The following is a 13,154-nucleotide window of genomic DNA, read 5'->3' as shown; positions in this document are numbered from 1 at the left end:
TCTTAGATTAACTTTCTAATACTAGTAGGATTAATGATTGAAACTTGGTAAAGAAAATGGTAAAATCCTAATGATTAAGACAACTCTAAACTTTATTTACATAACACATTTCTTTCTCAGTATTTGCAGCAATCTGTTGTAATTAGATTGTTTACCTCTGTAGTCTTTGGAAGATTATACAGTATATATGGAGAAATGAATTCAGTGTTGAAATACCTTGTTTAGTAAATTAGATAAATGCATTTTATATAGCCTAAGCATTTGAGCTGAAATATTACTGAAATAATTTATAAAAAGTGTTTTAAAATATTTTAGTACCTAATTGTGTTTTATTACAAATGGCTATGATATACCTTACTTTCTGTATTAACTTTAAAATTTTTGTTTCAGAATCTAAAGAGAAAATACTCAATATTATAAGAGTTTCCTCAACTTACCTTAGGTTTGTGACATGATAGAAACAAGCAGGAATATACATTTCAGTAAATTTGTTAAAGTTTTCATGAAAGGCATATTTATTAATATTAATTATTAATATTCTCAAGGCTAGTGCTCTACTACTTGAGCCATAGCACCACTTCTAGGGTTTTCTGTGTTTTTGGTACCAAGGAATTGAACACAGGGCTTCCTTCATGCTTGCTAGGGAAGCACTCTACACTAGGCCACATGTCTAGCTATAACAGGAAATATTTTAGACAGTAAAACCAGTCTTACAGTTCTAACATTAATTTGTGTTTCATATTGATACAAAAGTGTGGGTAAGACATTTTTAAAGGACTCTTAATAGCTTATATTTCAGACCATTGTATTATAAATGCTATCAAATTCAAGGCCTTAACACATTTTGAAAAGAAAGAAACCATTACAGTTAGTAAATATGCTAGGGTCTTTGATGAATGTCAATCTATGTGTTTTGCATGTTTGTTGCTATTGCTAATAGCATTGCATATGATATTTAGTACTTGCATTTCTGTCATGAATTGGCATAAATTATATGAACCACTGAAAATAAAGAATACATTTAAATTTTTTGATGGAGTAAGTTTCCACAGTCGAACTTTGTTGTAAAAAATACAAGGCAAAGATGACTTTATGCTTTTCTTCTATCATAAACAGCTATGTGGAAGAAGAGGCATTGCCATCAATGTGGAACTTCACTTTTGCTTCACTTTATGAAATAATGTGTTTTTAGACTCTAAGTCCCCATTCATGGTGAGAAACTGAGTTCTTCAAGATTAATCAGTAGCCATTATATTACAAATGCTTAGTTTTATCCTTTGCTTATAAAGAATAATTTCAGGGCCGGCAGTTTTGCCTAGTGGTAGACTGCTTGGCTAGCATGCACGAAAGCCCGGGTTCAATTCCTCGGTACCACATACATAGAAAAAAGCTGGAAGTGGTGCTGAGGCTCAAGTGGTAGAGCTCTAGCCTTGAGGAAAAGTCCAAGGACAGTGCTTCTATATTATAAAACTGTTATATAAGGGATTCTGTGAGATTTGCTTAAAATAAATACAAAAATTCCTGGATAATACCCGTGAAATTACAAAATGGTGCATATGACACATTCTTAATAAGCTTCCCAGTTGATTCAGATGGCCCATCAGGCGTGGGAAACATCACAGGATTCCACAGGAGTCCACAGGACTGTGTATGTAGTACAAGTCCAATTGTATTTGTAAATTGAGACTTAGCAAAGCTCACAAATGTTACAGTGGGAATCTAAACCAAGATCTCTCTGACACTGAAGCTTTCCCTGAAGTACGTATTCTGTCCTTATTCTGTTATCTCAAAAAACTGATGCCTCTGGTATTTCAGATAATTCAGTAACCTTACTGCCATCTCTAGAACATTGTATACAGTCTTAATTTACTTTTCTACTTTTAGATATTGAATAGTTTGTGTAACTACTAGAATGAGCGGTAACATCATCTCAATTAACATTACAAAGAACAATGGAAAGTAAATCTAGGACAAATAGAACATTTTCTTTGTGTGTTTTACTTTTAAAAGTTGATTTATCACATTTCACAAATAAATTTATAAATATGTGATTGTATCATAAATTGAAACGTCTGGGTTTCTGGTTTGATTCTGTCACTGCCTACTAGTTGGTTTAAACTTCTTTGAAGAGCAGGAGTTAGGAGTATTGGATATGGGTGATATAATGTGTACCTTATATTTGTGCCTCCATATTCTAAGTTTAATTTCATGACTAGCTAGGTAAAGATCTTGCATTCTTCTTGAATTTCTGAAAATCTTTCTTTACATTCCTTAAATGCTTTAGGATATTAACATACTATATTCCCCATAAGGAAACTTCAGATCATCTGTTAAAAACTGACTTGTAAATATTTGGTCTATTGTAAGAGACATCATGATCAATAAGCTGGAAATTAAATGGTGTTTCTTTTTTTTGTTTTGTTTTGTTTCTTATTACCAGACAGTTATTTAGAATATTGTCTGATTCTATTAGTGTTTCTGCCTTGAAAAATTAATGTCAGATATTAAAAACTTAAAATCTGGCCTTTTAATTATTTTTTGTTCTAAACAGAATATTTATTGTAGAATCTAGCACAATTAAGGGTAGACAAAGCCAGTTATTATTATTTTTTTAATTGAAGCCATTGATATTTCTTTCTAACTCATTTAACTACTGTTTTGTTTCATGTTGTCACTTCCTTTATATTCATTCAGGGTAAAAGCAGTAGAGACAAGGCTGGAGGTATGGCTCAAGTGGTAGAATGCTAGCTAAGGAAGCTGAGCAAACATCTGAATTCAAACCTTAGTAACACACACACACACACGAAACTAATTCTGTTCTTAGCCCTATTATTTATCATGGCTTGTTCATTTATCTGTTTATCTTTGCTGATCCTGTTGTAGTTAAGAACATTATTATATATGAGGATGATGATTCCTATAATTTCACAGTTGGTTTTCTTGCTTTCATGTCTCTTCCTTTATCTGTATTATTGCTAGAAAAACATTTTATATCATATATATTTGTGATTTTGTTGTTTCTTCTCCTTAAAAATATATGGATCCCAATCATCCATAGTGCAGTATTCTCTGTTTTCAGTGATTTTTGAATGGATAACTCGAAAAGGTTCATAGTAATTTGTATATGTATATTATTCACCCACTAGATTATAAGGCCCTGGAAGAAAAAGTATAAGGCATATAATTAGTGCTGTATCTTATATAATGTTTTTATAATAACCATCCTGTAAGTGTTGAATTACAAAGCTGAGTTGGTTGCATGTGGACTTAGAGATAACAGTATTCTCAGGGATTCCTTTAATAAACATTCAGGTACTTCAGAGCTTTGCTTTGAGATAAATCTTGAGTTTGATTTTTTTTTAGCATATACAATCAATTGAATATTTGAAGTTTTGATATTGTTAAATTCCTTTTGTAATCCCAGACCTAAGAAGCATCCTGTCTGTTGACAATATCTAGGTAACTTTTCTTTTGCCTATGCTGAAACTATCTTTCCACATTTAGGTTGTTTCTCATATAATATACAGTAAGTAAACTAAATGCAAACTGGTTTTTCTAGTGACAGTGAGTCATGAACATGAAGGAATTGATGGACTGTATTATTAAAAGTCTTAACTGTGGTTAGAGTTAATGTGGTTTCAGTAAGTGTTTACATTGCTTTCGTACCTGTATTTGAGCTTACATTTCCTGCTTATAAGATCTATATTTGTGCTGATAAAAATACCACTTAATAAAAATTGAATTTTAGATGCTACAAATGACCTACCTTCAACAAAGTATAGTTTCTTTCCCATTTTAAAGGCTGTGTAAATGGCACCTTAGTATTGCAGCACTAATGTTTTTAAAATGATATCAGCCTCTTCAGTTCTTCCATCATGACATTTTGTTTAGGAAAGTAAAGGTTTGATAGGGACTAAGGGCTTCCAAAAGTTTCGGCAGAGTTGGACATACACAATAATATGGCTGACATTAATATTAAGAAAGTGATATATGTTGTCATTCCATGACACATCAAATGATTACCCACTGAGAAACCAAGTCATCCGTGAAAATACTTTACAGGATTTTCTGCTTGAACATGAATCTGCACATACATCCATTTAAAGTTAATAAGGCACTGAAAGATCAAGATAACATTCAATTCAGTTTAAGAAAGTATGCTTCTTACTTGGGGATAATACATGGGAAATACACTAAATTTTATTGACGTGTTTAATATGTGAATGCAAAATTACATTTAGAAAATAAATATGCAATTTTCATAGAAGCACATCTTGAAATAGGTTGAATGCAAGTGGTTGGGGTTTATTAACACACATCTCACTCTCTTCTGCTACTATAGCCCCTATCCCCCCCCCTTTATTTCCTTTTTGCTGGTATTAGCACTCAGAATGTAGAGGTCTCTGGCAGCTTTCTTGCTCACTGCTAATGCCCTACAACTTGGGTCATGTCTTCTGCTCAACATTTGTTGTTGTTGTTGGTTGTGGGGCTAGGACTTAGGCCTGGGTGCTGTCCCTGAGCTCTTCAGCTGAAGGCTACCATCCTATCCCTTGAACCACAGTGCCACTTCCAGTTTTCTAGTGGTTACTTGGAGATGGACCTTAGTGCCTGGGCTGGATTTGAACCCTCATCCTCAGCTCTCAGCCTCCTGAGTAACTAGGATTACAGGTATTAGCTATGGCACCCAGCTACTGCTCAACTTATGTATTGTTTTGGGAACATTCTCACACTTTTCTGCCTGGGTGAATTTGAACTGTGATCTCTTCTGGATCCTTGTGGTAGCTAGGATTACAGACGTGAACCACCTATAGTATTCATTTACCCATGCTCCTCCTCCTCCTCCCCACCTTGTTTTGGGTAACTCCTCTATTTAAAACGTTAGTTATAAATAAATGTCTGTTGCTTTAAGAAGTTTGTCAAAAATAAGAGAAAAATGATTTCCTTTTCTTTTCGGAAATAGTAAATTTTAGCAGCTTGTTGTATACCCTTAGATACTTTTATTTCATTTGCTCAAATAGCTACTTTTTTCCCCACATTTATATACTATAAAATGTTCCACAATAGAGGATATCTGTATGTTGATATGTTTATCTCCTTTCATTGAAAGTGAAATTTGGGGGGCCTAGTGGTAGAGTGCTTGCCTAGCTTGCACGAAGACACAGGTTCGATTCCTCAGTACCACATATATAGGAAAAAAAGCCAGAAGTGGTGCTGAGGCTCAAGTGTAGAACTCTAGCCTTGAGAAAGTCCAAGGACAGTGCTCTCACCCTGAGCTCAAGCCCAGGACTGGCAAAAAAAAAAAGAAAAAGTGAGTTGAAAGTGATATTTGGTTGACTGATAATTGTTTCACTCAGGAAATATTAAAAATAATTGTTTTTGTAGAAATTATGTACTTTTAAGGTGTACAGAAAGCAGTTTTATCAATTTCAAGTTTGTACAGGTTTTTGCTAGGAAGAGAACCTACATTTTTCAAATAATTAACTGTATTATTTTTAGCATGCTTTTCTTGGGCTTTTAAAAATATTTTGGGGGGAGTCTGGGAGAGTGCTTGTCTAGCATGCACAAAGACCTGGGTTCAATTCCTTGGTATCACATAAACAGAAAAAGCCAGGAGTGGTGCTGTATCTCAGCTGTAGAGCTCTAGCCTTGAGAAAGCCCAAGGATAGTTCTCAGGCCCCGAGTTCAACACTCAGGACTGGGTTTTTTTTTTTTTTTTTTTTTTGGCTAGTCCTGAAGTTTGAACTTATGGTGGCTTGGGTGCTGTTCTTGTGTGTTGTTTTTTTTTTTTTTTTTTTTTTTTTTTTTTTTTTTTTTTTTTTTTCCCTCAAGGATAGCATGCCACCATTTTAGCCACACTTCTTTCAGCTTTTTGCTGGTTAATTGAAGATTAGAGTTTCACAGACTTTCCTGCGTGGAATGGCTTTGAACTGTGATCTTCAGATGTCCACCGCCCAAGTAGCTAAGAACTATAAGCTCCCAGCTAAGAATTTTTTTTTTTGATCATGTATGTTTACTTTTATTTTTTGCTGAGTGTGTGTATGTGTCTAGGAAATAATACAGAGCTGCTATAGATGTTACTCCTGTGTGTCCCACTATGGTATGTGATTGTTTTGTATTGATAACCCAAGTTATAACTTCCTTTTGAATGTATTTCTAATGATGGAAAGAAATTCGATAAATATGTATGCATGCAGCTTGACAAAAAATTGTTTTCATCAGCCATATAATTATTCCACTTGGAAATGCTCAGACACGGCTATAGTTGGAGATGAGCTAAAATTTCATGTCCAAAAACAAAAAAAGTAGTTTGATCAACATTTAATTTTTTTTTTTTTTTTGGTGTGTCATACGGCTTGAACTCTGGGCCTGGGTGTTGCCCTGAGCTCTTCAGCTCTATGCACCACCCTATCCTTGAGGTAAGCCACATTTCCTTTCCTTGTGGTGAATTGGAGATAAGAGTCTCAGGTCCTTTTGTGCCCTGGCTGCCTTTGAACCTTGATCCTCAGATCTCAACCTCCTGAGTAGCTAGGATTACAGGCATGAACCACTACACCCTGCTTTAAACCATTTTTGTACTACAATTAATCAGAACCCCTTATTTATAAAAGTGATCTAAATTTAAATTTTGAATGTTGGGTTTAGTTTTTGTTTGGCCTGTGCCACGACTCCTCTGCCGATTTATAGATAGAATTGATGTATATAAACCAGATTATTCATCTTTTCTCACCTGGTGAGGAAATGGTAGTCAGGAGGGAAGTGCATTTGCTTCCTCTCTATCGTCTTGATTTCCTGTGTCTCCTCCTAGACTTTTCCCATGACTTCTAGCTATTTTATTACTGTCTTTGTTCATGTTAATTTGAAATAATGCCAGTGGGAAAAGTCCATTCATTAGGTGAAACAAGTGCTTTGGAATTGTTGCTGATTATTTTTCTGTTTTTGTTTAATCTCACCTAATATGAATGCCTGTTTTATGCTAAGCATTGTAGTTGGATATATAGCAAAAGTGACACATGAGCAATCCTTGCTTGCCCTTTTAGAGTCCACACTTAATATGTAGGTAAACTAAAAATAAGTTGATTTTATTTTTTCACTCAGAGACAAAGAGTAAAGAGTATTTTGGAGTTGTTTCAATGATTTTAGGTAAGAGTAGAAGGAAGGAAGAAGTACCTAATTGCTGCTCTATATGAGAGAACTTTATCCGTGGGTGTTTGGTTAATGTTAAATACACAGTGAAGTGTTAGCTGTGATTGGCAACAGAGTAACATGTTCGGAATTGAACTCAGGAGTAGTTTTTATTAGAACTTGTTGATAAAATACTTTAAAGTGACTATAATAAGGTATTTCATTTTAAGTGCTGCATAAAACACTATTCAGAGTAGTTTACACATGTTAACTTAATATCCCATAAAGTAGGCTGTTTTATCAAGTCCGTTTTATAGACGATGACATAGGCACACTCCTCGGCAAAGGGACTTTACAAGAGTCCTTCTAGTGAGTGGCAAAGTCAGGGCATTCAATAATAAGGATTATTCTTCTATGATTGAAAGGTTTAGTTCAATAAATAATTATATTGAGTCCATAAAATGCTAAAGTGGGACAAAAGAATCAGTATGTATCTTACATTTGAAATTGTTTTTAGTTGAGTATATGTGGCCTAATGGGAAATAGTTTATCACATCAATTTATTTATGTATAACATGATAATTACTGTTTTTTCATCTTTACCTACAACATATGAACGCCAAAAAAGTTTCTTCTGTAGCTACTCATAAATCTGATGCTATTGAATACCAGTCAAAATGATAATGGGCATCTTTACATCTCTTCAGATTTTCCACCCCAGTAATGGCTACTTTGAGGTGCTATTTCTTAAGGAACCTATCCAAAATCTTCATTTCTTCTGTGTGGTACTTTCGTTTTTCTATGTGACTTTTTTTTTTTTTTGGCTGGTCATGGGATTTGAAGTGTGGGCATGGGCACTGTCTCTGAGCTCTTCCCACTTCCTGTTTTCTAGTAATTAATTAGAGATAAGAGCCTTATGTTCTTTAGTGCCCAGCTGGCTGGCTTTGAACCACAATGCTCAGATCTCAGCCTTCTGAGTAGCTAGGGTTACAGGTATTAGTCACCGTGCCTGGCTCTATGGTGATCTTCTATTGTTCTTAACAGGAGTAAGATTAGAGAAACAGTAGGAATAAAGGCACATCAAAAGGAATCTTGCAATCTAATTAGAATCATGACTGTACGTTTGACACTGTCAATATTGTTGAAATATTAATTAGTTCAGAATGAACTACATTGTGAACATTAATGTTTGTCTTGACACATGGTATTATTTCTTCCAAGATTTTATTTTCTTCTTTACAATCATTTAAAAAGGAATACATATTTTATTTAGAATGTAAGGTAATTAGATGAATAAGAGGAAATAGTTTCTGAATTTTCAGTTTGCACATACTTCGGATAATAGGTTTTAACCCTTCCTGGTAGTCCTGAGCAGTTGTTGGGTAGGGAGACTGTCTGTCTGACTGTCTGTCTGTCCGTCCATCTGTCCGTCCGTCCATCCATCCATCCATCCATCCATCTAAATGTCTTATTTTTAAAAGATACAAGTGTATCTTTGAATAGCAAATATATATATTTGCAAACAAAAAGCTAGCCTGATGCTGGTGGCTCATGCCTGTAAGCGTAGTTACTCTAGAGGCTGAGTTCTGAGGAGGAGGCTGAGATCTAAGAATTGTAGTTCAAAGCTAGCCTGGTCACAAAACTCTATGAGACTTATCTCCAATTAACCATCAGGAGGAAAAAAAAATAAAACCCCAAACCAGAAGTGGTGCTGTGGTTCAAAGTGGTAAAGCTCTAGCCTTGAACTGAATAGCCCAGGGACAGGACTCAGGCCAGAATTCCAGCCCTACATTCCCCACCCCACCCCCAAAAATCTATTATTTCTAGACAAATTCTTATGTGTTTCAAATCTGCACATCTGTCTACCAAGTACTCAGTACTTAAAAAGGTAAAGATTGTGTCTCCCAAATCTAGTTTTGGGAGACACAACCATCCATTTGGTTGAATAAATTCTAAATCTAGAATGTGTTCCAACACTATTTTTCACCTCACTACTCTCCCTCTTGTACCTTATTTTTACATGGCATTATCTACCAATGTAAGTCAGGTATCTATAGATGCCAAAGATACTGAATTTCTTTTTATTGCTCTTGGTTTATAATTAATGTATGGATTAATAAGTCATTGATTAATTTTTCAACTTTGAGCGTCAGGAGAGTCTTGTTAGTAAATGCCTGATGCAAGACACTCCTTTAACATTTTTTTTTAAATGAACAACTGAATTAATGGAGAAATACTCTTCGTTCTGATGTTTGGCAGTGTTTTTGTCTCCCCACTTAGCAAATCTCCAATCCAGAAACTAATTACTTGCCATTATTGTACTTACTTGATTTCCATTGTTACCTACAGTTGTGGTACATGATATTCAAAATTACAGTTTTCATTTTGTGAATTCAAAATGATCTGTTTTGTTTTCATTTGTATATTTTAAGTGAAATTACTTTTGGGGGATATTGCCATGTCTCTTGAATTGTCACATAGTTAATTATACATTGAGACCTGTTATAAGTGGCTATTGTTTAGTTTGGGTCATTTTGCTTATTCTAATGTTCATTAATCAAGAAGTATATTCATCAAGCTACATTTTTTTTTTTTTTTTTTGCCATTCCTGGGCTTGAGCTCAGGGCTGGAGCACTGTCCTTGGACTTTTTCAAGGATAGAGCTCTACTACTTGAGCTTCGGCACCACTTCCAGCTTTTTTCTATGTATGTGGTACCGAGGACTCGAACCTGGGTCTTCGTGCATGCTAGGCAAGCACTCTACCACTAGGCTAGACTCCCGGCCCAAATGTACATTTTTTTTTTTTTTTTTTTTTTGTGGCCGAAAGTATCAACACTAGCATGTGTTCGTATGGCAGCCTCTTTTTCTCTCAAAGTACACGTGTGTAAACAAGATCAAATGGTTACTGAACCTTGGGAAGGCAATAGTCTAATTTATGAGTTAGTATGCATATTTTCCAGGGATGAATCTTACTCTGGAATACTAATATTTTAATAGTAGAATTAAGAAAGTCTTTGGATGGATTATAAATAATCTTGTCATTATCGTAAGGAGAAAATGAAGACGGAAGAAAAACTAGTTCAATTGGTATAGATGATTGTTTATTTTTTTTGTCATACTCTTCTTTATAGAAATATTTTAGAAACAGTGGAAACTAGAATTTATCTGTTTAGAGGAATTCTCAGGCTTCCTTAATACTTGTAATAATATTTTTCTTAATATAAAATTAAAATTCTTATCTACTTAAGATTATTGGAAAATGAAAGTCTTCTCTGTTAGAATTTGACTTTCCTCAGATTCGGAAAATATGAAAAAGGGTACTTATTCTCAGGGTACTAGTGCTTATCCAGCAGTTGTCTAATTCCTAAATTTGTAGCTAGTTACACTAAAATCATATTTTGAACTGCTAGAATTCTTAATTTGAGGTTTAGATTAAATGATTGAAATCCTGTTTTATTGATTAGAATTTGACTTTATTCACTTTGATGTGGTTGGGCAAATAGGTTAACAATAGACCTGTCACTGTGTATTATTTAATCATAATGGTCATCTTTATTTTCTTTCCTGTTTATTATTCATACCACATACAGCCACATAGCCATTAACAAATATTTTTGTTGTTGCTGTTTTTTTTTTGTTTCACTACTTTTATTTTTCATGAAAGGTTACTGAGGTACTTCACTTACTAGAACCAGGAATTTTAAGACAACTGTTAAAGAATTGTCTGGAAAGACTTGTTCTAGCTTTATATAAATGTCTTCAGCTACTAGCTAGTGTTCATTAATGGCAATACTGCCCTCTGGTGTTCAATAACTAATTCAGCTCGTATTTTTGCCAGTTAACTTTGCCAGTTAAATCACTTACTTTTTAGATTTTACATCCTTTTTTGAAAAATAAATGATTAGTTGATTTAGTTTACTTTCTGGCTTGAAGCCCATTGTATCAGGTAAACTTGGAGTTCTCTTAGCATCAGAAACTGATTTATTTCTTTTCTGATAGGTAATCGAATCTCAGGTCTATGTGTGTGTGATAACACTTTCCTCTGTTTATAAGGAAAGCGTTCCTAATCCTTAATTAAAAAAAAAAACAACAACACAGTACATTGGATCCCTGCCAACCTTTTAAAAAATAAATCATTATTCTCTTTCTTTCTCTTTTGTAACTGATGTGTTCATTTTTCATTTCATTCTTAATATGAATCGTAATTTCTTTTGCCTGTGTTTTTTCTTCACAAGCACGCCTTTCATATAATGATAGAGGTAAGATGCATTGATGTTTGTTTTATGGTTGTGAAACTTTTTTGTGGATACATACTAAACATTTTGTCCTTACATTTTTGTTGTTATTGTTTTACTCTGCATCCTTCATAGTTTATATACATTTATTGTAAAGACCTCCACTTTTAGTATAAATGTAAGATTTATTTAATCTAGTGAGCTTTTGGTTTTAAGTAATTATTGATCTTTATGCTTACTTAAGGTAGAGGCATACTAGAAGGTAACACCTAATGATTCAGTTTGCCTTAATAACTTAATATTGCTAATTTTATAGCATTTTATGTTTGTTAACCTGCTCATTTTACCTCATTTTCTGATATAGCCCATTATCTTTGAATGATAAGTATATCCTTATAGTTCATCTTTGAACTATCTGGCAGATGAACTACCTGCATAAGTATAGTTTGTTCTTGTGCTTTCTAGAGGTTTAATGCTATTAAAGAATAGAAGTCATTCTTCATGTGGGAACTTCAGAAATAAGTAAAATGATCACTATTGGTTATTTTACTAATGCTAGTAATCTTAACATATCTTCTCATGTTATCTTCTAATGTCCTTAGAAGAAATGTAACCAGAGCTATTTTCTGGTGCTTATCATTTGATCTGAAGAAATAGCACCATATTGCTAGCTGGAGACTTAGGGAAGTTTTCAGAGATTCTGAAGGCCCTGCAATTTGCTTCCTAGGTAAAGGTTTACTATGAAGTAGACCAAAGCCATATCTTACTGGTAATATCAGAATATTACTGACATTTATGAATTTTTAAGTTTCCATTTATCTCTCTAGAACTTCATTAATTCTAAAGGTTTAAGTCTTCATTCTGGTTATAACATACTGAGTTTTTGTTGATACTAAAAGATTGAAATAATTTCTAACATTCTTGAATTTATAGGTCAAGTAAAAACTAGATGTGGAGATATATTTAAAACTTCCTTCTCTTAATCAATTAAAAGTAGTTACTTATCAAGACTATAGATTTTATATAGTAATAATTTTTTATAGTTATTCATTTTAAGCGCATTTTTAAGTATTAAAGCGTATTAGACAGCATTTAGAAGCACATTTCTAAAAGTTTTGACATTAAAATAAGAATGTGCCTTTGTAGACCTTTGAAAAGGTCTACAAGTAATATTTACTATAGTGTTTTTTCTACCTGTTATGAGGCAATATTGTATATAATTATAGTATTAGGAAAGTGATCTAAGATTTCCTTCTGAAGTAATAGTATCTTCAGAAATACAGAATCATACTTACAGAAACTTTGAAGTTTATGTGTGCTTTTGGAAAACAGTTAAATCATTTTACTTTTTAAAGGACAATTGAAAATTACCTATTTCCTAAATTTAAAGTTATATTATAGGGAAGTATAATGCACTTCAAAGTAATTTGTATTTTGAGGTGGTGATGTGGATTAAATCATTCAATTCTACTTCAATAGATGATAGATGGAGTCTTACCTATGTGTAAATATTTTTTTTTTTTTTTTGGTCAGTCCTGGGGCTTGAGCTCAGGGTCTGAGCACTGTCCTTGGATTTTCCTCAAGGCTAGACCTCTACCACTTGAGCCACAGCCCCACTACTGGCTTTTTCTTTTCTTTTCTTTTTTTTTTTTTTTTGCCAGTCCTGGGCTTGAGCTCAGGGCCTGAGCACTGCCCTTGGACTTTCTCAAGGCTAGAGCTCTACCACTTGAGCCTCAGCACCACTTCCAGCTTTTTTCTATATGTGGTACCGAGGAATCGAACCCTGGTCTCCATGCA

At 33.9% G+C, this 13,154-nt stretch overlaps 1 protein-coding gene across 2 annotated transcripts in view; it reads left to right on the top strand.

Moving 5' to 3' along the window:
• Positions 1 to 13,154, top strand: part of Acvr2a (activin A receptor type 2A) — a 94,815-nt gene that overhangs the window by 63,016 nt on the left and 18,645 nt on the right. The window contains exon 5 of one of the 2 annotated variants that reach the window (XM_090342863.1): positions 11,358 to 11,381. The exons of the other annotated variant lie outside the window; for it this stretch is intronic. Within the exon in view, the coding sequence (XP_090198989.1) occupies positions 11,358 to 11,381 (24 nt within the window). The remainder of the gene's footprint in view (positions 1 to 11,357; positions 11,382 to 13,154) is intronic. 2 annotated transcript variants of the gene reach the window in all.

The sequence above is a fragment of the Megascapheus bottae genome, chromosome 12, assembly GCF_031878675.1.
Source record: "Megascapheus bottae isolate mThoBot1 chromosome 12, mThoBot2.hap1, whole genome shotgun sequence".
Lineage (NCBI taxonomy): Eukaryota > Metazoa > Chordata > Mammalia > Rodentia > Geomyidae > Megascapheus > Megascapheus bottae.
This window is presented reverse-complemented; position numbering and strand designations above follow the sequence as displayed.